At 43.7% G+C, this 26046-nt stretch overlaps 1 protein-coding gene across 1 annotated transcript; it reads right to left on the bottom strand.

Annotated features, from left to right (window-relative positions):
• Positions 1-399: 399 nt before the first annotated feature.
• LOC138773968 (translin-associated protein X-like) lies at positions 400-26046 on the bottom strand. Its single transcript, XM_069954486.1, has 6 exons — positions 25853-26046; positions 20416-20511; positions 15744-15858; positions 9231-9361; positions 6357-6469; positions 400-1085 (listed from the first exon to the last, which is right to left on the bottom strand). Exons 1-6 carry the CDS (start codon positions 25863-25865, stop codon positions 699-701), a joined length of 855 nt encoding a protein of 284 aa, XP_069810587.1. The 5' UTR covers positions 25866-26046; the 3' UTR covers positions 400-698.

The raw sequence follows: 26046 nt of genomic DNA, 5'->3' as shown, positions 1-26046 counted from the left end.
CTATGATGTAAATTACAGACGCCTCTCATCTTTTTAAGTGGGAGAACTTGCACTATTGGTGACTGACTAAATCCTTTTTTTCACCACTGTAATATAACATTGGTATAGAAGAAAAGTATCAGTAGCAGTATAAGTTCAGGAATATACATAGCTAATAAAACAAGGCCGATAATAACTAAATCTTACTCCACATATACATGGAGGGAGCTCATATAGATAATGCAGAGATGCTAGTATGAGTGTAGTCTCTGCTTGGACTCCCTGATGTGTGCCGATGTACGCTGATGCTGTATTCAAATAACAATGGCCTCTGAGAAGCCATTATTAGTTGAATTACATTGTATGTTGGGGGACCATTGTATATAATCATTAGCATATGTAAACAAAATGGCTGAAATAACAGATTCTACTTCATTTATTTTACATACTAGAAACAAGAACCAGGTTTATTAACTCTTTGTAGACAAACATAAAAATACAACTACAAATGTAAAGCATTATCCAGGATTAATGATCACAGTTTCTTCCAAAAACAGCACCACCCCTGATCTGCAAAACCACGTCCAAATTTAGGAAAGGATTTGTGCTGTTTTTAGAAGAAAGCATCCATATTTTTCTAAGTCTGTAGAACACAGTTATACTACTGTATGTTTCAAATTGTGCAGTTTTGAATTTTTACACTCAAAAATAAAAGATCTTCAAGATAAACATTCGCTATGGTTAAAGATTTCACAGTCGGATACAAGTAAACCTGCAAGCATGTGTTTTGGTGTTTCGGACCCTCTTACTTTCAGCATGTAGCATGCATTCTCTACTTTCAACAAACTCTGCTTCAATGTGTATAATTTACGAGAAATTTCATAGGATCCAGAATTACCGATAAAAGAAAATCCATCAAAAATTTCACGCAAGAACTGAGAAAGTTGAAAAGGGGTATTCAGATCTCCATTTCCAACGCTACCTATGCAGAAACGCATAAGTTCTCCGGTGAGATCAGCTACTCCAAGCAGGTAATCCACAGGAGTTATCTGAAAACTGACGCCTTCTGGGTACGGTCGGTCTTTGCCAGTTCCATCAATGTTGTGCTAAGAAAAACAAGAAGATGAAAACATTAACAGTTATTCTGAAATGGAACAGATTGGGTAACATTTACAATTCAGTTACACCAGGGGTCAGAATAAGGCCCTCTTATTACTTTGTAGAATGTAAGATAACATTAAATGGGTACTCTGGGCAGGAGGCCTTTTTTTCAGTCTAGCTGGAGAGGGGGTGGGTGAAAATAATGAAGTCCACTTACCTCCCTGGCTCCCGCATCACACTGCTCTGGTCCCCTGGTCTACAGCCGCTAACGTTTGAGATGTGACATCTTAGGCCTGCTCAGCCATTCAGCAGCTGTATCAGAGTCCTGCCTCTTCTGCTGAATGGCTGAGATGTTACATTGGATCCGGGGAGGTAAATGAACATAATTTTTCAAGTCTTAGGTGGGGAAAACAAAAAAAAAATGAAGTTTTAGGCATGGTCTATACGTTGAATGGCTCTTCATCCCCTAAGGCATGAATAGGGAACCATCATGCCTCCAGCAGTGGCTAACGTACAATCACTCAACCAGTTGGCACCCACTGATGACATATCAGTGTGCCCAAACTAGTCAGGAGATAAAGAGGTAGTCAGGTAAAGAGGGAAGACAGTGGTTTAGGGCCTATGGCACCCAGGAGCAGGAAGCAGATGTGGTTTTATACCAAAAATATCCCTTCAGGGCTGAGTGGCCAGACACACAATGTAGATATGCACGTTATTTGTTGACTCACTGCGCTCTGTTTAGGCACTTTACTCATAGCACTGTTATTAGAATACACTCCAGCCAGTCTGTAGTCCTGGATTGGTGATCACAGAATCCAAGCTCCACACAGGACCAGGATCCTTGGACATGGTCATTCTCCTGTGTGTCTCTGACATTTGAAGAACCAATCGCCCAAGAGCTTTTGGCAAGACTAGAGTTCCCTTGGAGTCCCAACCGCTGTTCAGCCAGGATGTTGAGGAATTTGAAGATAGTCAGCGGTTGGAAGGCAGCATTGAGCTCCAGAACAATGTTCGGCCTGAAAGCAGTCAGGAGAGCCAGGGTGGGGCACCAAGTACTGGATCTATGGGAAGATATTGCCAACCACCAGAGGACCCCAGCAGTGGCAGTGAAACACACATTGATGATTACGATTATGTGGTAGACCGCACATGGCATCCAAGGCAACATGTGGCATCATCATCAGGGGACGAAGGTGTCGTTGTTCCAACAAACCAGCGTCACGCCAGAACTGGAAGTTCCCAAGCCAAAAGGAGGAGCGGTACACTGCCAGCTAGTTGGCAGACTAGCTTTCAGAAAGGCCCAGGCACGCAATGAGTATCCCCAGGCAGCAGCGACAACAAAAGGCCAGTATGGATTTCAGCTGCAACTAGAAGCAAAAAAAACTTCCTCCTTTCTGGGGCAGTTTTTCTCAGTGGACAGTGCTAAAAATGAATCCATATGCATCCTCTATGATCTAAGGGTGAGTCATGGGAAGGGTGAAAACTAAGGCACCACTTCTATGTGAAAGCACATGGAACCCCACCATCTTGCCGCTTGTTACCAAATGCAATGCCCATAGTGTGGACAAATGAAACACATGCGTATATATCTCCACACCAGCTTAATGGCTCCAAAGTGCACTGCGCAACCCAAGCCCCAAGATGAAGGATCATCCAGAAACAAAGCACCACCACTATGGTTCACAAAGAGGACATTTCCATTATTGTTAACAGCAGCCGTGGGGTTTAATCCCTGGAACTTGTGCCAAGATATAATACTATTACTGGGCGATTACTGTTCTTGAGGTTATGATATTGTGTTCTAGGTCCTGTAGGGTCAGTTACACTGTGGCTTATGTGACCAAACCAAACCTGTTACAGGGAAAATAAGGTATAAATAAATCCTATGCCTGTCTTCGGGCCTGGGAAGTGCCTGACACTGCTGTTTCCACTACTTCCTGCTTCCACCATCAGCGGGCTGTTCTAGGTCTGTGAGGTCCCTGACAACACTGTCACCATTACTTCCTGCTTCCACCATCACCTGACTATTCTAGGTCTGTGAGGTCCCTGACACTGTCGTCACCATTACTTCCTGCTTCCACCATCAGCGGGCTGTTCTAGGTCTGTGAGGTCCCTGACAACACTGTCACCATTACTTCCTGCTTCCACCATCACCTGACTATTCTAGGTCTGTGAGGTCCCTGACAATGTCGTCACCATTATTTCCTGCTTCCACCATCACAGGATGTTCTAGGTCTGTGAGGTCCCTGACACTGTCGTCACCATTACTTCCCGCTTCCACCATCACCGGATGTTCTAGGTCTGTGAGGTCCCTGACAACACTGTCATCATTACTTCCTGCCTCCACCATCACCTGACTATTCTAGGCCTGTGGGGTCCCCGAAACCGCTGTCACAGTTCTTCCTTCTTCCACCACCACTGGATGTTTTAGGCCTGTGGGGTCCCTGACAACACTGTCACCATTACTTCCTGCTTCCACCATCAGCGGGCTGTTCTAGGTCTGTGAGGTCCCTGACAACACGGTCACCACTTCTTACTGCTTCCACCATCACCTGACTATTCTAGGTCTGTGAGGTCCCTGACACTGTCGTCACCATTACTTCCTACTTCCGACAGTAATGCTCGGTAAGGGTTTGATCACACAGATAGTTGAAACCACAGTTTTGCCACAGTTTTTGATGCATTTTGTGGGACATTAAAATGTTTTTGTTTTTTTTTTGCAGCAAACCTTAATTTTGGGGGAAAATTTGTCAAAACAAATTTCTAAAAGTTTGTTAATCTGTAGAAATAATCTGTCTTTCAAATGACACATAAGGGAAAAAAACCCTGACATTCACATTTGTTTTACCTGTTTTGCGTTCATTTTCTTCTAACACTGTGGGTTTAAAATACTCCTTACTGGGTCTAGTTTCTAAAATAGGGTCATTTGTGTGGGCTCAATACCTCTCTAAATACACAATGGGACTGTTTTGGGTCCAGTCGTGTGTCCAGTCATTGACTTAGGGCCACAACCGGAAGATTTCTGGTCACAGGAGAAATGGGGTGATAAAGTATGGGGTGTTTGGGAGGGAGGGGGGGGTTTGCATGTTACAGGAGTAATGTGTCTTTGTTTCACCTTCTTTATCTTAATTTTGTCCAAAGGTTAACATAATGCCTACAGCCCTATATGAATTCCTTATGGGTCTAGTTTCCAAAATGGGTAATTTCTGAAAAAATGGAATGGGCGTTCCCTTTGCTGGTATGCCACACCCCCTTACACTGCATGAGGGAAGCCCTGCCCCCACTCTCCATCCTCTGGCCATGTCCAGCCTACATAACTAAACCCGATCACACTTCTGCTGAATTATCATGTATTTGACAGATTTTCAAGCAGAAAGGAGACTCCACTAAGATTTATACACCTAATGTGAGTATTATAGGGTTTTTTTTTACCTGGAGAAAACTAAGAAGTATTTTTAATCCACATTGTGCAGCAATGTATGTTCCTCGCCAGCCCCGGTACTATGGACCTCTGTGATCGCACCACAGAGTGATCGCACCGCAGAGTAGCTCCCATCCCTCCTATTATGCACTGAGGAGCTTCCAGAATGTGGGGCCATTGTGTATCTAGACATAACATAACGGTGGGCCCAGCTTTACACAGTTTTGCTTTGCAATATCTGAACTAATATATGTTGTTAATTTGCTGCTCACCAGAACAACCAATTGCTGTAGAAGTGACCGCCTCCACCCAAGGCAGAAAGTAAAAGTGGTCGGCTGTAGCTGAAGGTGTAAGTTGGGCACATAAAAGTACCCCTCTAAAGTCCAAAAGGGCTCAGTCACTTAGGGGTTAAGTATTGCATGTGCTTCTGCCTCGCTGCACGATGCAGACACCAGATGTCTGCAAACATAAAAGACTGCTCTATAACTTACATGGCAGAATAATAAAACTGGGCAATATGTAAACACAATAATCCCTCAGTATCCTAACAAAATCAGGGGAGATAGAGGAATAGTTCAGCCCACAGTTACTGAGGTGTTCGGACACCAAGGTTACAGGAGCAGGGATTCCCCTCATGATGACAGGAATCCCTGCTCTAAACTGGTGGGCAGCAACCAGAGAGGGGATCCCCGACAGGCATGTCTGGTGACCAGGAGCTCCTGCACAGTTGGTCGGTGTGCTCAGTAGACATGCCAGCCACCTGGGGAGGAAGGACGTCACTGTGCAGGAGCTCTAGGGCTGCACTCCTTCTCCTCCTGCACCAAATGGACCACTGGACTGCTGGTACAGTAGTACGAAGATCTGCTAGGTGTTGGGGGATTCTGTTGTCTAGTGTACAGTATTGGGGGGAGACACAATCTCTATGCAAAGTGACATCCTCCTGCTCCAGGCGGCCGTCATGTCTCCCATGCAGCTAAGTGCACCCAGGGCTGCTGGTAGTATAAAGTATATGGCGGGGGGGATTTAGGGGAAGCTGTGGGTGATGCATGGGTATTGGGGGTGACCAGAGCTCCTGCACAGTGACATCAACCTGCACCGGCCCCTGGAGAGGGAGGACATGACTGTGCAGAAGCTCTGGGGCTGCTCTCCTTCTCCTCCTGAACTGCCGGTAGTATAAAGTATATTGGGGAATGCACTTAGGGAAAGCTGTGGGGGATGCCAGGGTATTGGGGGTGACCAATCAAATCCATCAAATTTTCCAGCTCCTGCACAGTGACATCAACCTGCACCGGCCGCCTGGAGAAGGAGGACATCACTGTGCAGAAGCTCTGGGGCTGCTCTCCTTCTCATCCTGAACTGCTGGTAGTATAAAGTATATTGGGGGTACACTTGGTGGATGCTGTGAGGGATGCCAGGGTATTGAGGGTGGCCTGAGCTCTTGCACAGTGACATCTCCTATGCAGCTGAGTGCACTGGCCACCTGGAGAGGGAGGACATCCCTGTGCAGGAGCTCCGGATCACCAGCAGGTAGCCCCTCTCTGCCACCCATCAGTTTAGAGTGGAGATTCCAATCATTATGATGGGAATTCCCACTGATTTACAGTAAGTAAAGATGCATGATGTCCCGCTACTTCCATTCTGTGGGCCAAGCGCTCTGCACATTTACATTGTTCCCTATGGGAAGACACTGTTTGGACGGCTGTTTCAGAGGCAGCTGTGTTCAAGAACAGAAGTATTACTGTATTAGAGTGGTGACCAATGTTTTTGGTATTATAGGAAACCATTTCTAGCCATTTAAACAATTCTTACTTGACGATCCATTGTTTTCAAACATCACACAACAATAGCTACTTACAGCATAACCTCCGTCTGGAAACCGAAGCTGATGGTTCATATCTGAAAGGCTCAGAAGTTTTCTGCTGGTAATAAAATGCTGAAATGTGACAGCTTCAACGTATTCTTGAATTCCTACAAAAAAAGAGGGAAACAATTAATGATACATTATATCTAGAGTCATTTATTACATATTATATATAAGGCATTATTACATATTATATATAACATATAAGGCATTATTACATATTATAAGGCATTATTACATATTATATATAACATATAAGGCATTATTACATATAACATATAAGGCATTATTACATATTATATTATTACATATTATATATAAGGCATTATTACATATTATATATAAGGCATTATTACATATTATATATAACATATAAGGCATTATTACATATTATATATAAGGCATTATTACATATTATATATAAGGCATTATTACATATTATACATTACATATAAGGCATTAGTACATATATTACGGTAATGACAGAATAATGTGATAGTGAGGTAAAGCATACATGTTTGGTCTTCTAACCATGTGTTGTGGTATTGTGTCTTTCTTAGTGTCGAGCGGACGTGTCAAACTGTTTGGGTTCTGCAACGTCCTCTGAACCTAAACGCTTGGCATATGACTCTCGGCGGCTGGAGAAGCTGGATGCCGCCCTAAGGCTGCCAGGAAACCATCCATCAAATTTTCCAGGACTCCTTAGGGCGGCATCCAACTTTTCCAACCACCGGGAATCACATGCCGAGCGTTTCGGTTCAGAACAGTTTGGCAGGTCCCCTCAACACTAGTATTTCCTGCAGCTGACCCTCACGTCATCTTTTTCTTTGTCATTAAAACCTTCATAACCGCCATACAGCTATATACATATACATACATATACATGTGTACTGCCCTGTGCAGTAGGAACATATACAGACGTTCCTGTCATGAACAGGCATCAAGGTGAGCAGCACACATCAGTGTCCCCGGAGCCAGAGGAAGCGCCATCAAACAGCTGCCTGTCATTAACCTCTTAGACTTCCTATAGATTGTGGCGTCTGTGACAGGATGAGCTATGCTGTGGGGTCCCGATCACTTTCCCTGACAGGCGGAGGAGAAATACTCCATCTTGCTGGATTAGAAATCCAGACTCTGCACTCTCTATGAGAAGATGACCGATAGTACTGATCAGTAAATGCAACCCAATGAATACAGATACAAGTCCACCAGGGAGACTTATAAGGTTAAAAAAAAAAAAAAATCACCTCCTTTCCTATTATTTTCTCTTTTCACCCCCAAAAATAAAATAAACAAACATATTATATATCGAAGTGTGCAGGATTGTCCGATTAAAATAACAATATTCTTCCTGCACGGTGAATGAGGGAAATGAAGAGGGAAAGAACACCAGTATTGCTGATTGCTTAAAATTTTGTCAGAAAAAAAATGATCAAACAGTGATTTTTCTTTTACACCAATAAAAACTATAGATCATGGCAAATGTAAAATGTAACTCCAGCCTGCCCCATAGGTGGAAAAATAATAGCGTTGTGGCTTTTAGAAGGCGAGGAGGATAGCGCTGTGACCTGGACATCCGGCCATCAATGAGCTTTGGCCATGAAGGGGTTAAAGAATTTTCATAAACTCAAGAGAATGGTCAGTGATGTGTATAATAAAGACCGGACACCATATGGCCCAGGTAAATTTTCTTTCCTAAGGTTTTTTTATGATAGAAGACCTCACTCCTTTCTACAGGATAGGAAAAATGGGAGAAAGCTGCCTGGTGCCGCACAACAGTGACGGATATCTGACTCCATTCATTGTGATATGTAACTGCAGCTCAGCTCCCATTCAAGTGACCAGGGGCTGAGTTGCAGTTACAGCTGTGCATCACTATGGGCAAAATGTATCAGGTTGTTATGGGAGCCATGGTGCCAGGCAGTAATAGGCTGCGGCTCATTGAGGGTTAACTCCCTGGTTGTGCTGGGTAGCTGGCAGGAAGGCGGGGGTGGGAGGGGAGGACAAAAACAAATACAATAGCTTAACCTCAGATCAACGAGGAGAGAGAGTGGCAGCGCACAGATATGGGAGAATTCAAGTGTCAGCTGAAGCAGCAGATCTCCTATAGCTGGTCACCACTCTGTCTCCTCTGGCCGGGGTGGCTTCCCGAGTTTGGCGCAGGCCCCTGCCGGATCAGCAGGCAGCACTGGATGATGGAGGTCGATCAGTGGCAGCCTGAGGTATGCTACTTGGGGCTCGGGCAGGCCAACAGCGGTGTCCCCCCTTGGCAGGGAGAAGCAGAGGAGGCAGGAGCGGCTGCAGGAGAATGATTGGTGGTGGCTGGAGGAGGCTTCCTGAGGTTGGGGCAAGGCCTGAAGCGGTGAAGCAGGTTATTGAACCTGGCACAAATCAGCAGCAGTAGTGGCCAGCGTGGGAGGCGGCAGCCTAGGAAAGAGTCCCCGAAGCTCAGGCAGGCTAGCGGTGATGTCCCCAGCAGTGGGGAGAGGTAAGAGCGGCAAATGTCAGCGTTTGGCATCGGCATATTTACATTATTCCACCCATTTTGGTGTCTAATAAAAGGAAAAATAGGGTAAATAGCAGAAAATGGCTAAATCTTCGTTAAAAAAACGAACAAACAGCTCAGTAAGGACACTGACGCTGGCCCCTATATCTGCGGATGTTATTGCATCCAGATACCACAGGGTTCAAAGGATAAATAAGTGAGCGGTATTTCTCTGTCCAATGATGGCGCTCCCTGCTCCCTTGTTGCTGACTGGGCTGCACCGCTACATATTATTCTGAAACAACATCTATAACAGCAATTTACAGGGAATCAATATAAAGACCGAATCCCTACCGTCAATGCAAACCATGTAAAGTACTGACCGGATGTAAAAGCGCGGTGATACTGATAGAGATCCTCATTTACTAACTCGTTTGCCAAGTGCCGTATTTTCCCCCGAATTTCATCTAATTTGCATTTTGCTTCTTTCAGAACTTCATCTTTATTAGGTTTACTGTAATGAAGAGCAACAAAGCAGATATAGAAGAAATGAAAACACATTACAGATAGGATATACACATACAAATAGGATATACACATATAAATAGGATATACACATAGACTGAGAGTCCGTCCAGTGTTCCTCCTACAGGACCCTACTGTGCTGATCCGGAGGAGGAGTAGGAAACCTCCATGAGGCTAACCCTAACCCTTCCCGACTCCACTATGGTGATCAGAATAATCCCTGGTTCAGCGTCCTATCACATGTCATCTAGTGCCCATAACCTCTAACAGCATATTTATAGAGAAGCTTCCAGGCCTCCCCTGTACTTATATAATTGATCAGCCATGACAGCATCATGTGGCCAAGAGCTCCATAGTGTCTCTGCTCTTTTTTTTTAATCTCAGTTTTATTAGAGTGTACAAAGTGGTATACACAGAGAAACGCATACCAAAAGGTAAAACAAATCAGACAGCTATCCAAGTCATACAGCATTATACAGCAAAATATAGGTAACACTTTTCACAAAAAGGTTAGGCAAACACAAAAAAGGAGCGAGGTCATAGGTCTACAGCTTCCCGCATTGTCATCATGACAATGATACAAAACTCAGATCTCAAGAGATCGTCAAGAGAAGGTGTTTCGGCATCCCAGGGCGACACATTCAGATAGGATCGGGTAGGTCTTGGGGGGAAATCATCGTCTGTGGCGACTGACACCACGCGTCCCAGATCTTGTAAAATTTGGTGGGGCATTTGCGGTGTTTATAAATAATCCGCTCGTACGCTAGGGCTGAGTTAACTAGTGTTATCCACGTTGCAACCGTGGGGGGCCTTCTGTCGATCCACCGTAGCGCGATCGCTTTCCTGGCAAGGAATAAAGTTTCCCTGAGAAAAATCACCCTATGATGCGTCCACACCTCCTCGCACAAGGCTCCAAACAGGCACACCGTAGGGTCAAGGGGCACCTGCATGGGACACATCTCCGTAAGCACCCGAACCACCTCCTGCCAGAATAACCGAATGTGGGGACAATCCCAGATCATGTGCCAAAAGTCAGCTGGGGCAAATTGACACTTAGGACACGATGGAGCCGGGATTCTGCCCATTCTATGAAGACGCACCGGCGTCAGGTAGCTCTGGTGTACTATGCATAGTTGTGTGAGTCTGTTATTTATAGAAGGAGACACATGCGTATGGGATTCCAACATAACGTCATAGGTTTCATCGGACATAAATGGAATGTGTTCCTTCCATCTATCCACTGCAGGAAGTGGAGTATTGGCTGCCTTGTGTCGGATGAGGTGCGAGTAAAGCAAGGAAATTAGTCCCCCAGGGCCCTGAGAGCGAATGATACCAATTAACGGATATAAAGATTAGTGTCACTGCTCTTACAGTAAAGAATATAGAGAGTTCCATAGTCTCACTGCTCTCACAGTAAAGAATATAGAGAGTTCCATTATAGGAGGATAATATAACACTACAGGGGAGGAGGATAATTTATTACTTCAGGGGAGGATAATATAACACTACAAGGGAGGATAATAGAATATTACATTACATTGTCACTAAGCTCCACCCACCCTTTTAGACTTGGCGTGGGTGGAGCCAACACATTTGCCTGCAATCTTTCACACCAAACTGCAAGTAGAGGATTGTTGTACCGTGTTATCCATAGAAATCAGTAGAAAAGAGAAGAAATCAGGCGATACCTTTTACAGGCTAACTGAGTATATGTGAGTGTAAGCTTTGGGGAGTCTAGCCCCCTCATCAGACATGATGTTATACAGAACTGATCACATACGTATATGTACACACAGGGTCTGCTATATATACACACACACACACACACACACAGAGTCTGCTATATATACACACAGGGACTGATTATATATATATATATATATATATATATATACACATACATACATACATACACACACACACACACACACACACAAACACACAGAGTCTGCTATATATACACACAGGGACTGTTTATATATATATATATATATATATATATATATATATATATACACATACATACATACACACACACACACACACACACAAACACACAGAGTCTGCTATATATACACACAGGGACTGTTTATATATATATATATATATATATATATACACATACATACATACACACACACACACACACACACAAACACACAGAGTCTGCTATATATACACACAGGGACTGATTATATATATATATATATATATATACACATACATACATACACACACACACACACACACACACACACACACACGGTAGAGCTGGGCGATATGGCCAAAAAATAAAATCTCGATTTTTAAACATTTTTGGACGATTCTCGATTTAAATCTCGATTTTTTTCTTTTTGCTAAATAAACAGAAATTTTTTCTCCCTGCAGCGTCAGATACTATTTTAATGACGTTTGAGACAACAACTGTATTGCTTCCCACTGTAACAGTGCTCCCCATGTAGTAGGCAAGCCCCCTCTGTGTCCCCATATAGTATAGGAGATCTTCTTTGTGCCTCCATCTAGGTAGAGTGTAGTAGTGGAGGTATAGTGGATAAGGGGTGTAGTAGTAGATGAGTAGTAGATGAGGGTTTACTACTGTTTTAGTAGTACAGATGAGGAGGATTAGTAGTACAGGTATTGATGTGTGCTGTAGTAGTACAGGTATAGATGAGGGGTGCAGTAGTACAGGTAAGGATGAGGGGTGTAGTAGCAGTACAGGTATAGATGAGGGGTGACTGGGGAGGACTGAAGCAAACTGAGGTTGACTGAAGGGGGACTGGGGCAGCTGGGGGTGACTGATGGGGGTGACACAGGGGGACTGGGGCAAGAGTGCACATTGCCCTCCTCTCACCCCGGCACACAGGTTCCCCTCCCGGCCACACATGCAGGTCCTGATCCCTGGAGGAGGCTGCAGAGACTGTAGTGGTGATAGCATCGCTGCCATTACTGGAGCTGTACAGCGGGATCGGGGGATGCAGATCCTGCTGTACAGCTCCAGGACCCGCAGGACGCTATCACCACTACAGTCTCTGCATCCTCCTCCAGAGACCGGGACCTGCATGTGTGGTCGGGGGGACGGGACGCGATATGTACAGCTGGGGCAGGTCAGTCGCGGCTCTGTTAGGCGGACTGCCCTACCGACCTGCACCTCACCTCACTTCCCGCCCTGCACCTCACCTCCGGCCCGACACTCCATGTAGCGGCGCCCGCCCTGCACCTCACCTCCGCGCGCCCTGCACCTCCAGCCTAGCCGGCCGGCCGACGTTCCGCACTGCTCCGCCCACAATGATTTTTTGTGAAGATCGAATTTACGATTTTCACAAAAAATCAAATCGATTCTAACCTTCTGGGCGATTAATCGAATTAATTCGATTAATCGCCCAGCCCTAACACACAGGTTCTGCTATATATATATATATATATATATATATATATACACACACATACATACATTATATATATATATATATATATATATATATATATATATATATATATATATATATATATATATCACACATATACACACAGGGTCTGCTCTATATACACACACAGGGTCTGCTCTATATACACACACAGGGTCTGCTCTATATACACACACAGGGTCTGCTCTATATACACACACAGGGTCTGCTTTATCTACACACGGGGTCTGCTCTATATATACACGGGGTCTGCTCTATATATACACGGGGTCTGCTCTATATATACACGGGGTCTGCTCTGGCTGCTATCTCGCACATTTCTCCGGAGAGGGACATACAGCTGAAGAGCTGTGGGTTATGATTTTAATGGGACATTTCAAGACACAAAGGGAAAATTAATTAATGCTCAACTTTAAAACTTCAATATTCCTGCAGCTTCATGGCGGCCTATGTGTGACCTGTTCTGGATATGAAGGCAATAAATCTGACAACAAACAGATAGCAGACCCCGTGCGTGTGTATATAGCAGACCCTGTGTGTCTGTGATCAGTTCTGTATAACATCATGTCTGATGAGGGGGCTAGACTCCCCAAAGCTTACACTCACATATACTCAGTCTAAAAGGTATCGCCTGATTTCTTCTCTATTACACCAAACTGCAGACATACAGGGTTAATAATTTGCTCCTATAGTTTTGACTATATAAATCACTGGTCACCACACATGGTATATACTGTATACAGCACCGGGCACCTGTATATAAGGGAATGGGGGGGGGTACAGGACCAGGACAGGTTATCAAGCTTGAGATTATTTAGTTTAGAGAGAAGACTTCTAAGGGGCGATCTGATCACGATGTACAAATATATGAATGGATAGTGCAGAGATCTTTCTAGTGATCCCCTCACACCTAGGGCTGTAACCATGACAAGGGGGCATTTCATCACCAGCACAGACGTGGATTCTTTACTGTAAGGGCAGTGAGACTATGGAACTCTCTATATTTTATTATCTCTGGCTTGGCTGCTAGTGTCTCTTCAACTTCTCCCGTCATGTGTATAGATGATAGAAGCATGACTGATTTGTTCTTCTTGCATCATGATTGTAAGCAAAATTTGTCGAGTTTTCAGGCCTTTCTTTGGCAGGCTGCATGTTGCTAGGTAGGAACCTTTTGTTTTTTCTCACTGTACCAGCTAGTGTCATGTTCCAGGAGTTCAATACCTTAGCTAGTTCCATGGTTGTAAAGAAGTTATCGGTGGTGACATTTCTTCCAGAGCCTTTATACGAGCTCACTAGGTCCAATACTGTTCCTTCACCAATGTTTACTTGTCGAGGACCATCAGTTGGTTTCCCAGTGTCGAGCTGACCTTGTAATGGGTAGGTGTTTGACGAGTCACAAGCCCAGTTAATCTTTATGCCATATTTAGCTGGTTTGGAAGGTATATACTGGGTAAATTTATACTGGTATATACTGGGTACAATATGCACATGAACAAAATGATGATTATATCTGGGAAGAACAGCACATTTGGAGCTGAATGAACTTTAGTTTCTGAAACCAAGTAAAGGAGAAAGTCTTCCCACAGTGGATTTATATGAAGGTACAATTGTACCTCTGCAGCCTGTTAACGTTGTAAAATTATGCAGCCTAGCCCGTAATAGGCTGCCGCAAGGACACTTCATAGCATATAATCAAGTAATCTCATTCTTGTCCTCCAGACTCCGGGACTGGTCTAAGGAATGTGAGATAGGAATTCTAGATGGCTATGTGGGGTCTGAGATGGCAGGACACTCCTTATCTTTCCTGTATCAGGACCTAAAAAATGCAGACACATCCAATATTGCTGGATCAATGTTTGCATATTGGGAGAGGAAGCTGGGCTCCTCCAATCTACTAAAGCCTATTCTGCGGGGATGGGAGGCTGTTCGAGGCGCAGTGGTGAATGAACGTTGGCGTGAAACCCACTTCAAGATCCTACATCACGCCACTTATGGTTTTACGTTACCGAAAACGCCCTCCCATCCTAACAGAATTACGGCGTGCCCTAACTGCTCCTCCCCAGGAACAGATCTGCTACATGGTTTACTGACCTGTCCCAAGGTAGCCCAATACTGGGAATCTTTAGTTACCCTATTGCAACACAAGCTGAACCAGACACTTACTATAGACGCACAAACTGTCATTTTGCATGTCGCCCCCGAAGATAGACCCTTGTCCCGTTTACTACATATAATTATACTAGTAGCCAAGAGATGTCTCCTGGCTAAATGGCTTACACCTGATATGCCTACCATGACTGACGTGCTCACTCAGATTAAATTCTATCTCAGGATGGACCAATTGGAAACGGAGCAACACAAAGAAAAGATGACTAAATCTTTCTTCTCCAAATGGGGAACCTTCATTACTGCCTTTCTGACCGCCCAAGAGATTAAACAGGTGGTGTCACCGTTCATGCAGACGGGGTGGTATCTGAAGGCGGCTCTGGCTGGCTCCCTGGGAAGACTGCAGGTGTGATGCGATAGGGGGTGGGAGCAGATAAATGAAGTGAAGCAGGGGGATACCTGTACCTTCTCCTAAGTTAGGAGTTCTGTGGTCCGCAGGTTATATGTTGTTTGTTTCATTTTCTTTTCTTTTCTTTTGCTTTTACTTTATCTTTAGGACTATGAGGTGCCGGAAGGGTCTCTCTCGCAGGAAGGGGGGGGGGGGGGGGGGAGGGAGGGGGGGAACTGTTTAGAGATGTCAGCGCTCCTGATAATACTCATCTATTAAGCTGTGTGTATGTTGTTTGGAACGTAATGTTTTTTAAACAAAAAATTTTTGTGAAAACGAAATAAAAATATATTTAAAAAAAAAAAAAAAAAAATTATGCAGCCTGACTATTGCGGCATCTTTGGTTCCCCCAGACATTCACAAGCAATAAAACAAGCAATAAAACAGTATACCTTATCACTCGGTGTAACAGAAAGATTGTTCTTTTGCTTTCAATTGTTACATCTCTTCCAAGCTTTACAAGTCGCTCGTACTTATCATGCTTTGCATCCAGTTCATTCCGAAAAGCTGGAGGGGAAAAAAAAGGTGCAAATTCAGCAACAAACTGAAAGGGACAGGAAAGTGACATTTCAAGCTCATTCAACAACTAAACTGCTATATTTCCTACAGGTAACAGGGCTAGGTCCCCAAGGGGAGAGATGTGGCATAGGGCGGCCTCAGGGTACACAAGCCCCCCTGACAGGGCCAGCTATCAGCCAACAAACAAGAACACAGTCACCGGCAGATCACTCACTTTGAACCTGATAATCTTAAAGTGACACTGTCCCCCCCTTTTTGCATTCTGACGTCTCTACACGGGTGTAATGGGTAAACTTAGCAGTTTTCATATCTTATTTTAGATCATACCTCATGGTGCTTGTTCAAGTGAAAAGTGATCTTTTATCAACTACAGATTGTGCTAAGTGGGCAAGGCTTCACAGCAACAGCGCCACTTAGCCCCGCCCACAGCACCACCACTGGCCCCGCCCTTCCACGACATCATAGACAAACAGGCCCGGCCCCTTCGTGGCCCATTGGAACAGGCTGGCCTAAAGGTCTAGGCCCCACCCCCTCTAGGTCGGCCCATACCAATGAGCATTGAGGGGGGCGGCACCCACTTAGCACAATCTGCAGTTGATAAAAGATCACTTTTTACTTGAACAAGCAGCATGACTTATGATATAAAATAGGTTAAGAAAACCGCTAAATTTGCCCATTACACCTGTGTAGAGAAGTCATAATGCAAAAAGGGGGTGACAGTGTCACTTTGAGGCTATGGGGGATACTTATAAAGGCAAAATTGTGTATTTTCCACACGGTCTGCAAGGGGGGTGGGGAGGGGGTGCTGATCAGGAAACCTACATCAGCTCTGAGCTGGCGTAGGTTTCCTCGGTACACACATTGGTGCGCATGGGATTTATGTAGAGGCAATGCACCTCTAATAATAATTTAATAATTTTTATTTATATAGCGCCAACAGATTCCGCAGCACTTTACAATTCAGAAGGTACATACATAGACATTATAGAGATCTACATATAGTTATCAGCCATACAGGATAATGAGGGCCCTGCTCGCCCATGAGCTTACAGACTATTAGGAGGGGGTGCGAGACAAAATGGCAGAGGGGCCTCTACATATATCTCCCTAGTGTCGGTACTGCGGGAAAATTTTTAGGCCCGGCGCAGAAAACGTTGGACTTAATAAATGTCCCCCTATGTCCCTTCTTGGTTTTTTTGGCTGTGAAACAGCCAAAAAGAGACATTATGTGAACAGAGCCTTACAGTGAGGTTCCGGCTGTCTAATACGGCCTTTAGATTAAACAGCACCGCCTGGAACTCTCCAATTTTGCTCTCTCAAAAAAAAGAATGCTTACAGTTTTTAAGCACCTTACATATCAGCCTAGCAAACTGCGCTATACAGTATGAAAGCCCCCATTAAGGGGAACGCTTCTGCCCCCTAGGGGCTATATTATTAATGTCTCTCTTAGTTCACGGTTTTGTCTATCTGCAATACCTATAATATAGTAAAGTGAGCGTTCTAGTTCATCTAGGTCTAATGCAGAAAGTCGCTATACTGCTACTACAGCTATTACAAACTATGACCAAAAAAGAAAACAAATACTGATTTCACGTAGCAAAAAATATCTTTATTAAATACACATTTAAAACAATTCATATATATGTATAAAAAAGAGAGAGATAACCAAACATTAAAAAAGAGAACGGCGGCTATCCTGGAGGTGTTTCTATTGTAACCACATCACATGTGCTGGGATCCCTTGACCTACAACTTGCATCACAAACCAGGGGCATAAATTCTGAAATCTCATACAGTAGGGTATTATAATACTTGTATTGCAAAATAAACTGCTAGTGCATTCAATTCATAAACAAACCTACAGCTAGTTAGTTAATCTCTTATCCACCCTTCACCTAAATATTACCACCCCATCATATCCAGGGATCCAGCCAGTCAGATACCTTTCACAGTGTAATATCGTATGTATCCTCCAGGACGCCACCACCCCGACGCGCGTTTCGTTGCCTTCGTCCGGGGTAACCCCGGGGTACTGTATGAGATTTCAGAATTTATCCCCCTGGTTTGTGATGCAAGTTGTAGGTCAAGGGATTCCAGCACATGTGATGTGGTTACAATAGAAACACCTCCAGGATAGCCGCCGTTCTCTTTTTTAATGTTTAGTTATCTCTCTTTTTTATACATATATATGAATTGTTTTAAATGTGTATTTAATAAAGATATTTTTTTGCTACGTGAAATCAGTATTTGTTTTCTTTTTTGGTCATAATGTCTCTCTTAGTAGCTCAGACAATAGAGCTATCTGGCCTTCCACAAGGCTGGAAAGCTTCTCTTATATTCCAGAAAGCTATGAGCGTGGCAACAAGACACAACTAAGGTGCAGACGTCTCACATTCACAAAGGAATACACAAGCACTCTGCCATAGTGCACTGGATTCTACGATCTCGCTGGTACACCGCCTCACCACTCCATGGAACGTACACAGCTTTCTGATTCATTTCTTGATACTTGTCATCTCCCACAAATACCCCCCAATCATCCAACATTACCCCTCCCCCGAACATCCGACGTCAGGCGTCTGTATTTACTATATCACCTTTACCCTCTTCTTACATCTCAATCACAGAAATCAGAACAGAAGAAAGAAAATGCATCTAATGGGAAGATTAAAAACCTTTTATTGATTAAAAAAAAACAACAACCCAGAGAACCATGCTGATCTAGAGGAAACAGAAACCCCCATGAGGCAGAGGCCAATTGCCCCATCACAGAGAGAAAATGCCTTTCTGACTCCACTATGGCGATCAGAATAATCATGTGTCCATAACCAGTAATATTATATTTCTAGAGAGGCTTCCAGGCCTTCCCTGTACTTATATAATGACTCAGCCATGACATCATGTGGCAGAGAGTTCCATAGTGTCACTGCTCTTACAGTAAAGAATATAGAGAGTTCCATAGTGTCACTGCTCTTACAGTAAAGAATCCACATCTGTGCTGATGGTGATACCTTCTTTCCTCTAGATGTAGAGGATGCTCCTTGTCATCATTACAGGCCTAGGTGTAAGGAGTTCCCTCATATAATTCTACATTGTGATCAGATCACTCCTAAGATGTCTCCTCTTTAAACTAAATAGCCCCAATACTGCCCCCTGTTGTACCCCACTAGTAACTGTGACAAATACATGCCAAAAGTTTTGATCGGTCCAGGTCTGAAAATTCACACCCGTGTGTTCACACCCGTACCCATCAGGAGAATGAGTGGGGAGAGGACCCTGCTGCAGAACACCCACTGTCCATTTTGTGTTAGAATAAAGAGTCAGACTTATAATGTAATTCTATGGAGCACAACTTTTTTTTTTTCTTACACAGAGCAGGGAGAGGACACGCTGTAGCACAGTATTCTTCCAGCTTGTTCTGCCAATTGTTACAGGTGTGAACACTCAGACCCGGACCAATCAAAACTTTTGACATGTCTCTATTAAATGTCAAAACTTTTCCCAAACGACAGGTACACTTTAAAACAAATGTAATACTGGTGGTGGACGTAATTGGCCGGCCTTTCCCTAGCACACCTCAAGCGTGCCTATTTGTGAGTTAAGCCATCTAGGCTTCCCTATCGCCTGTTAAAATCGGCACAATTTATTTTGCTAGCAGCTAGGACCTATGTTGCCTCTTGCTGGAAAAAAACTCATCTTTCTCTAGATAAGATTAAAGATCGTGTAAATGATATTATGCTTTCTGAAAAAATTGCGTCAATAAGGGGGGACACTTCGAGAAGACTTGGACACCCTGGATTACTTCAGCTCATGTGAAGGACATTTCATATTATATTTCCATATGATGGGACGACGGGTACTGGACTTTCTTGTTTGTATTTTATTTCTATTTTTTTGTTCTTTTTTGCACTTATCTGCACTTGACTATTGTATTGTCGTTTGTTTTCTTCCTTTCATGTTGAAGGCCGATTGTAGGCCCATTGGCTTTGTGCTATGTGTCTTTGTACTTTTAATAAACATTGATATGTTTGATACTAAAACAAATGTAATACTAGGTAAATCGCTTTTTTTTGTTTTTTACACAAACAGGCCAGGGCAGGGATGATGGTGGTGCAGTCCTTTTAGTTACCTGCGGCCTGTTTCCCGTGCATGGCGCTGGTCTATTACCAAGGACCGGGCATGAAGCACTGGAGGCAAGCCCACCAATCCCCAGTGTGACTAAACCCCCTCCCCTCTGTGATGCGGCTCCATCGATGTGGCTTTCCATTTAAACCTAAATTTTCTTAGACAAATCCGATTGAATCCAAAAATACACAGCACACCTGTCACCACCAAGCAACAAACATACACGGCACACCTGTCACCACCAGGGGCTTTGAAACACAGTTTAATCTGTGTCTTTACGCAAAGGGGATCAGGTTGTATTAATTGCAGAAAATCAGGATTTCAGTATAGGGATTTATTAGGAACTATTAAAAAAAAGTTAAAAATTAAATCCATTATGCAGCCTTGAAAATAGAAGTAATCTGTGGTAAAGCTACTTACATTTAAACGTTACGATGACAGATGAAGAGTCTGCATTACTTCGCTTGCCGCTGTCTTTCCTCATATCAGGGGCAGAGCTCTTTACTTCCATGGTTCCTGATAACAAGAGAGGCTTTTCAGTCTCTAATATCTACTATGTATAACATTCAGATGAAAACCAGCAACACAACAAACATTTAGAACATTTAGGGCTATTCCAAAGGTTTCTGCTTGTAAGAAGGATAGATATGTGACATAGATTAATCTATCATTATCAATGTGTGTGCAATGCCACGCCCCCTCTCCATCCATATGGCGCACAAGGTGCAAAACAGCTTTTGCGCATGGGGGATCCTTGCACAAAAATTTGCACTGTTGTCTGCAAGTTTGCGCTAGGAGCAAACTTTGATAAATGTGCCGCTAAAAAGGTTTGAAAATTTTCAAAAATCATTTCTAAATCAAAGGTAAAGTGTCACTGCCATTTTGGAAAACTTTTCACATCTCATAGAGACATGTCAAACTTTTGATTGGTCCAGGTCTAAACGGGCCGTGAAAAGACCGCCCTGCAGGGCGTCCGCTCCCTGCTCTGTGTTAAAAAAAAAGTCTAGCTTATAATGTAAGTCTATGGAGCCCAACTCAATGCAGCGCAGTCTTCTCCCGGCTCCTTCTCCCACTTGGTACAGGTGTGCACAAGCAAACCAGGACCCATTAAAACTTTTGACATGTCTCTGTTGACATGTCAAAAGTTTTCCCAAGCGACAGTGACACTGTAAGTAGGGATCGCTTAGAGGCCTGTATGTTAGAAACCTCCATGAATCCTCCAGTTTTAAATACTGCACCCCTCAAAGTATTAAGCTACAACCACACAACGTCACACAACAGGCTCTATGTAATCATCACAGATAACACTGATCAGTGCTATGCTGTGGCCTCAGGCAGGCTGTATGTAATGATCACAGATAACACTGATCAGTCCTATGCTATGGCCACAGACAGGCTGTATGTAATGATCACAGATAACACTGATCAGTGCTATGGTATGGCCACAGGCAGGCTCTATGTAATGATCACAGATAACACTGATCAGTCCTATGCTATGGCCACAGGCAGGCTGTATATAATGATCACAGATAACACTGATCAGTGCTATGGCCACAGGCAGGCTCTATGTACTGATCTTAGATAACACTGATCAGTGCTATGGCCACAGACAGGCTGTATGTAATGATCACAGATAACACTGATCAGTGCTATGGCCACAGGCAGGCTGTATGTAATGATCACAGATAACACTGATCAGTGCTATGGCCACAGGCAGGCTGTATGTAATGATCACAGATAACACTGATCAGTGCTATGGCCACAGGCAGGCTGTATGTAATGATCACAGATAACACTGATCAGTGCTATGTTATGGCATAGCAATGATCAGTGTATGTAATGTAATGCAAAAATGTTAAAGTCCCTTAAAGGGACATAAAAAGTGTAAATAAATAAATAAATAAAGTTTTAAAAACATACCATAGCCCCTCCCCCAATAAAAGTTTAAATCACCCCCCCTTTCCAATTTTATAAATAAAACACATAAAAATAAATAAACATATTATATACTGTAGCGTGCATAATCATCCGATCTATTAATATTGTTCCCGCACGGTGAACGGTGTAAAAAAGTGGTTAAAAATACACCAGTATTGATTATTTTTATTACATTTTATTTAAAATAAAATGAATAAAAATTGATCAGTAATGTCTCATCTACACAAATATGGTATTAAAGGGGCAGTGCGGCGCTTAAAGGGGTTGGCCACTTTATAGTAAAATAGGTCAGTACAAAGTATTAGTAAGTGTAGTCACTGTATATACTGACAGCAGCTCCCTGTACTCACTGTATATACTGACAGCAGCTCCCTGTACTCACTGTATATACTGACAGCAGCTCCCTGTACTCACTGTATATACTGACAGCAGCTCCCTGTGTACTCACTGTATATACTGACAGCACCTCCCTGTATATACTGACAGCAGCCCCCTGTACTCACTGTATATACTGACAGCAGCTCACTGTATATACTGACAGCAGCTCCCTGTGTACTCACTGTATATACTGGCAGCAGCTCCCTGTACTCACTGTATATACTGACAGCAGCTCCCTGTGTATTCACTGTATATACTGACAACAGCTCCCTGTGTACTCACTGTATATACTGACAGCAGCTCCCTGTACTCACTGTATATACTGACAGCACCTCCCTGTATATACTGACAGCAGCCCCCTGTACTCACTGTATATACTGACAGCAGCTCACTGTATATACTGACAGCAGCTCCCTGTGTACTCACTGTATATACTGACAGCAGCTCCCTGTACTCACTGTATATACTGACAGCAGCTCCCTGTGTACTCACTGTATATACTGACAGCAGCTCCCTGTACTCACTGTATATACTGACAGCAGCTCCCTGTGTACCTCATAGAACTTAAATCAGACTCCCATTCACCAGGCTGGGCTGCCCTGCTCTGTGGTGTTTTAGTCTATAAAATGATCCTCCATAAAATGATCCACATGATCTTCCATGTCAGCAATCTTATGGACCAAAACACCACAGAGCAGGGCAGCCCAGCATGGAGGAGGGGAGTCTGATATTAGCTCTGTGAGGTACACAGGAAGCTGCTGTCAGTATATACAGTGAGTGCACAGGGAGCTGCTGTCAGTATATACAGTGAGTGCACAGGGAGCTGCTGTCAGTATATACAGTGAGTGCACAGGGAGCTGCTGTCAGTATATACAGTGAGTGCACAGGGAGCTGCTGTCAGTATATACAGTGAGTACACAGGGAGCTGCTGTCAGTATATACAGTGAGTACACAGGGAGCTGCTGTCAGTATATACAGTGAGTACACAGGGAGCTGCTGTCAGTATATACAGTAAGTACACAGGCAGCTGCTGTCAGTATATACAGTGAGTACACAGGGAGCTGCTGTATATACAGTGAGTACACAGGGAGCTGCTGTCAGTATATACAGTGAGTACACAGGGAGCTGCTGTCAGTATATACAGTGAGTACACAGGGAGCTGCTGTCAGTATATACAGGGAGTACACAGGGAGCTGCTGTCAGTATATACAGGGAGTACACAGGGAGCTGCTGTCAGTATATACAGGGAGTACACAGGGAGCTGCTGTCAGTATATACAGGGAGTACACAGGGAGCTGCTGTCAGTATATACAGGGAGTACACAGGGAGCTGCTGTCAGTATATACAGGGAGTACACAGGGAGCTGCTGTCAGTATATACAGGGAGCTGCTGTCAGTATATACAGTGAGTACACAGGGAGCTGCTGTCAGTATATACAGTGAGTACACAGGGAGCTGCTGTCAGTATATACAGGGAGTACACAGGGAGCTGCTGTCAGTATATACAGTGAGTACACAGGGAGCTGCTGTCAGTATATACAGGGAGTACACAGGGAGCTGCTGTCAGTATATACAGTGAGTACACAGGAAGCTGCTGTCAGTATATACAGTGAGTACACAGGGAGCTGCTGTCAGTATATACAGTGAGTATGCCTACTAATACTGTACACTGAACTATTTTACTATACAGTGGCCAACCCCTTTAACATTTATTCACTAAATAACACACATTACAAAGTTATACAACTTAAATAGCTCAGCCAATCACAGCTGAGGACGCGGCAGAAGGAGGCCATTCACGAAAATAACACATTACAAAGTTGTATAACTCTGTAATGTGTGTTATTTAGAGAATAAATGTTAAGCGCCGCACTTCCCCTTTAATAAAAACTAAATGTCTAAAAAATGACACCCCATACACCCCTGTACATGAAAAAATAGAAAGGCTGTAAGAGTCAAAAAAGGGCCATTGTAATGACACCTATTTGCAAAAAAATGTTTTACTCTTAATAAAAAATAGTAAAACATTAGAAAAGCTGTAATCTGCATATGGCTGCATTCAGACTGACCTATAGAATAAAGATAAAATGTCAGTTTTACTGTAAAGTGCATTACGTAAACAGGAAACCCCCCCACAATTTGAAGAATTGTTTTTTTCCCCAATTTCACCCGATAAATGATATTTTGGGGGTTCCGTAATACATTGTATGGTAGATCAAAGGGGCCTTTACAAAGTACACCCGTTCCTGAAAAACAAGCCCCTAAATGACCCTGTAGATGGAAAAATAAAAGAGTTATAGCTCTTAGAAGACGAGGAGGAAAAAACGAAAACACTAAATTGACAATTGTCCTAGGCCTTAAGGCTATTTTGGGCTCCGTCTTTAAGCGGTTAAGGATGCGATATTCTGTATATTTAGTGAAGCCATAACAATATGACCTTCTAAACATGAGGAGATGTTACATCCCTGAAAGGAGACCTGTCACCTCCCGTGTCGGGGTGACAAGCTCCCGACCCCCCGTTAGAGCCCCCTATACTCACCTGATCCCGCTTCCTGATCCGGTCGGGTCACGGAGATATAAGCGCCCGAAGCCCGGAGTGCACGCTCACAGGAGAGTCCGACGCTCATAGAGAATGAATGGGGAGTCCGATGCTCCGTCATTCTCTATGAGCATCGGACTCTCCTGTGAGCATGCACTCCGGGCTTCGGGCGCTCATATCTCCGTGCCCCGACCGGATCAGGAAGCGGGACCCGGCGGGATCAGGTGAGTATAGGGGGCTGTAACGGGGGGTCGGGAGCCTTCTGTAAGTAACACAAGTGCTATGCAAGTAACTCTATTAGCACCTCAGCCAATGAAGTACTGACACAGGCCTTAGTAAAAGAAACCCGCCCCCAGGAGATATATACTGCCCACTCCCAGCATGTATATACTGCCATCTGCAAGGATATAGATAGATACTGCCCACCTCCCAGAATATATATACTACCCCCCCCCCCGAATATATATACTGCCCACCCCCAGTATATGGATAGATAGGTACTGCCCACCTCCCAGGATATAGATACTGCCCACCCCCAGGATATATATATATATATTATATATATCCTGGGGGGCGTCAGTATCTATATATCCTGGGGGGCGGCAGTATCTATATATATATATATATATATATATATATATATATATATATATATATATAGATATATATAGATAGATAGATAGATACTGCCCACCCCCCAGGATATATATACTGCCCGCCCCCAGGAAATATATAGATACTGGCCACCCCCAGGAGAAAGATAGATAGATACTGCCCACCCTCAGGATATATATAATAAATATAGATTATATATATATTTTGTATATATATTATATATACACACACATATACACACCCACATAGACCAGGCACGGCGGGTACAGGGGATATATACGTAGAGCGGGCATGGCGGATACAGGGGATATATATATATATATATATATATATACACGGACCGGGCTATAGACATTCATCAGACACGGAACCAGAATCGTGCACCCACCTGAGGGCTCCATTATTTCTTACACAGGGACTTCCGTTTTGGCGTTCGTTTATCCCGCGGGCGGAGGGGCGACTCTATGGAAATGCTGAAGGGTTTTGAAGTGTAAGAATTACATAAGGTGTTATTTGTTTTCTTGTTTTTGCAAAAAAAGGAATCCTGGGCTGAGGGCGCGGTGCGCATGTCACTTCCGGTTC

Source organism: Dendropsophus ebraccatus, chromosome 15 (assembly GCF_027789765.1).
Source record: "Dendropsophus ebraccatus isolate aDenEbr1 chromosome 15, aDenEbr1.pat, whole genome shotgun sequence".
NCBI classification, from domain to species: Eukaryota; Metazoa; Chordata; class Amphibia; order Anura; family Hylidae; genus Dendropsophus; species Dendropsophus ebraccatus.
This window is presented reverse-complemented; position numbering and strand designations above follow the sequence as displayed.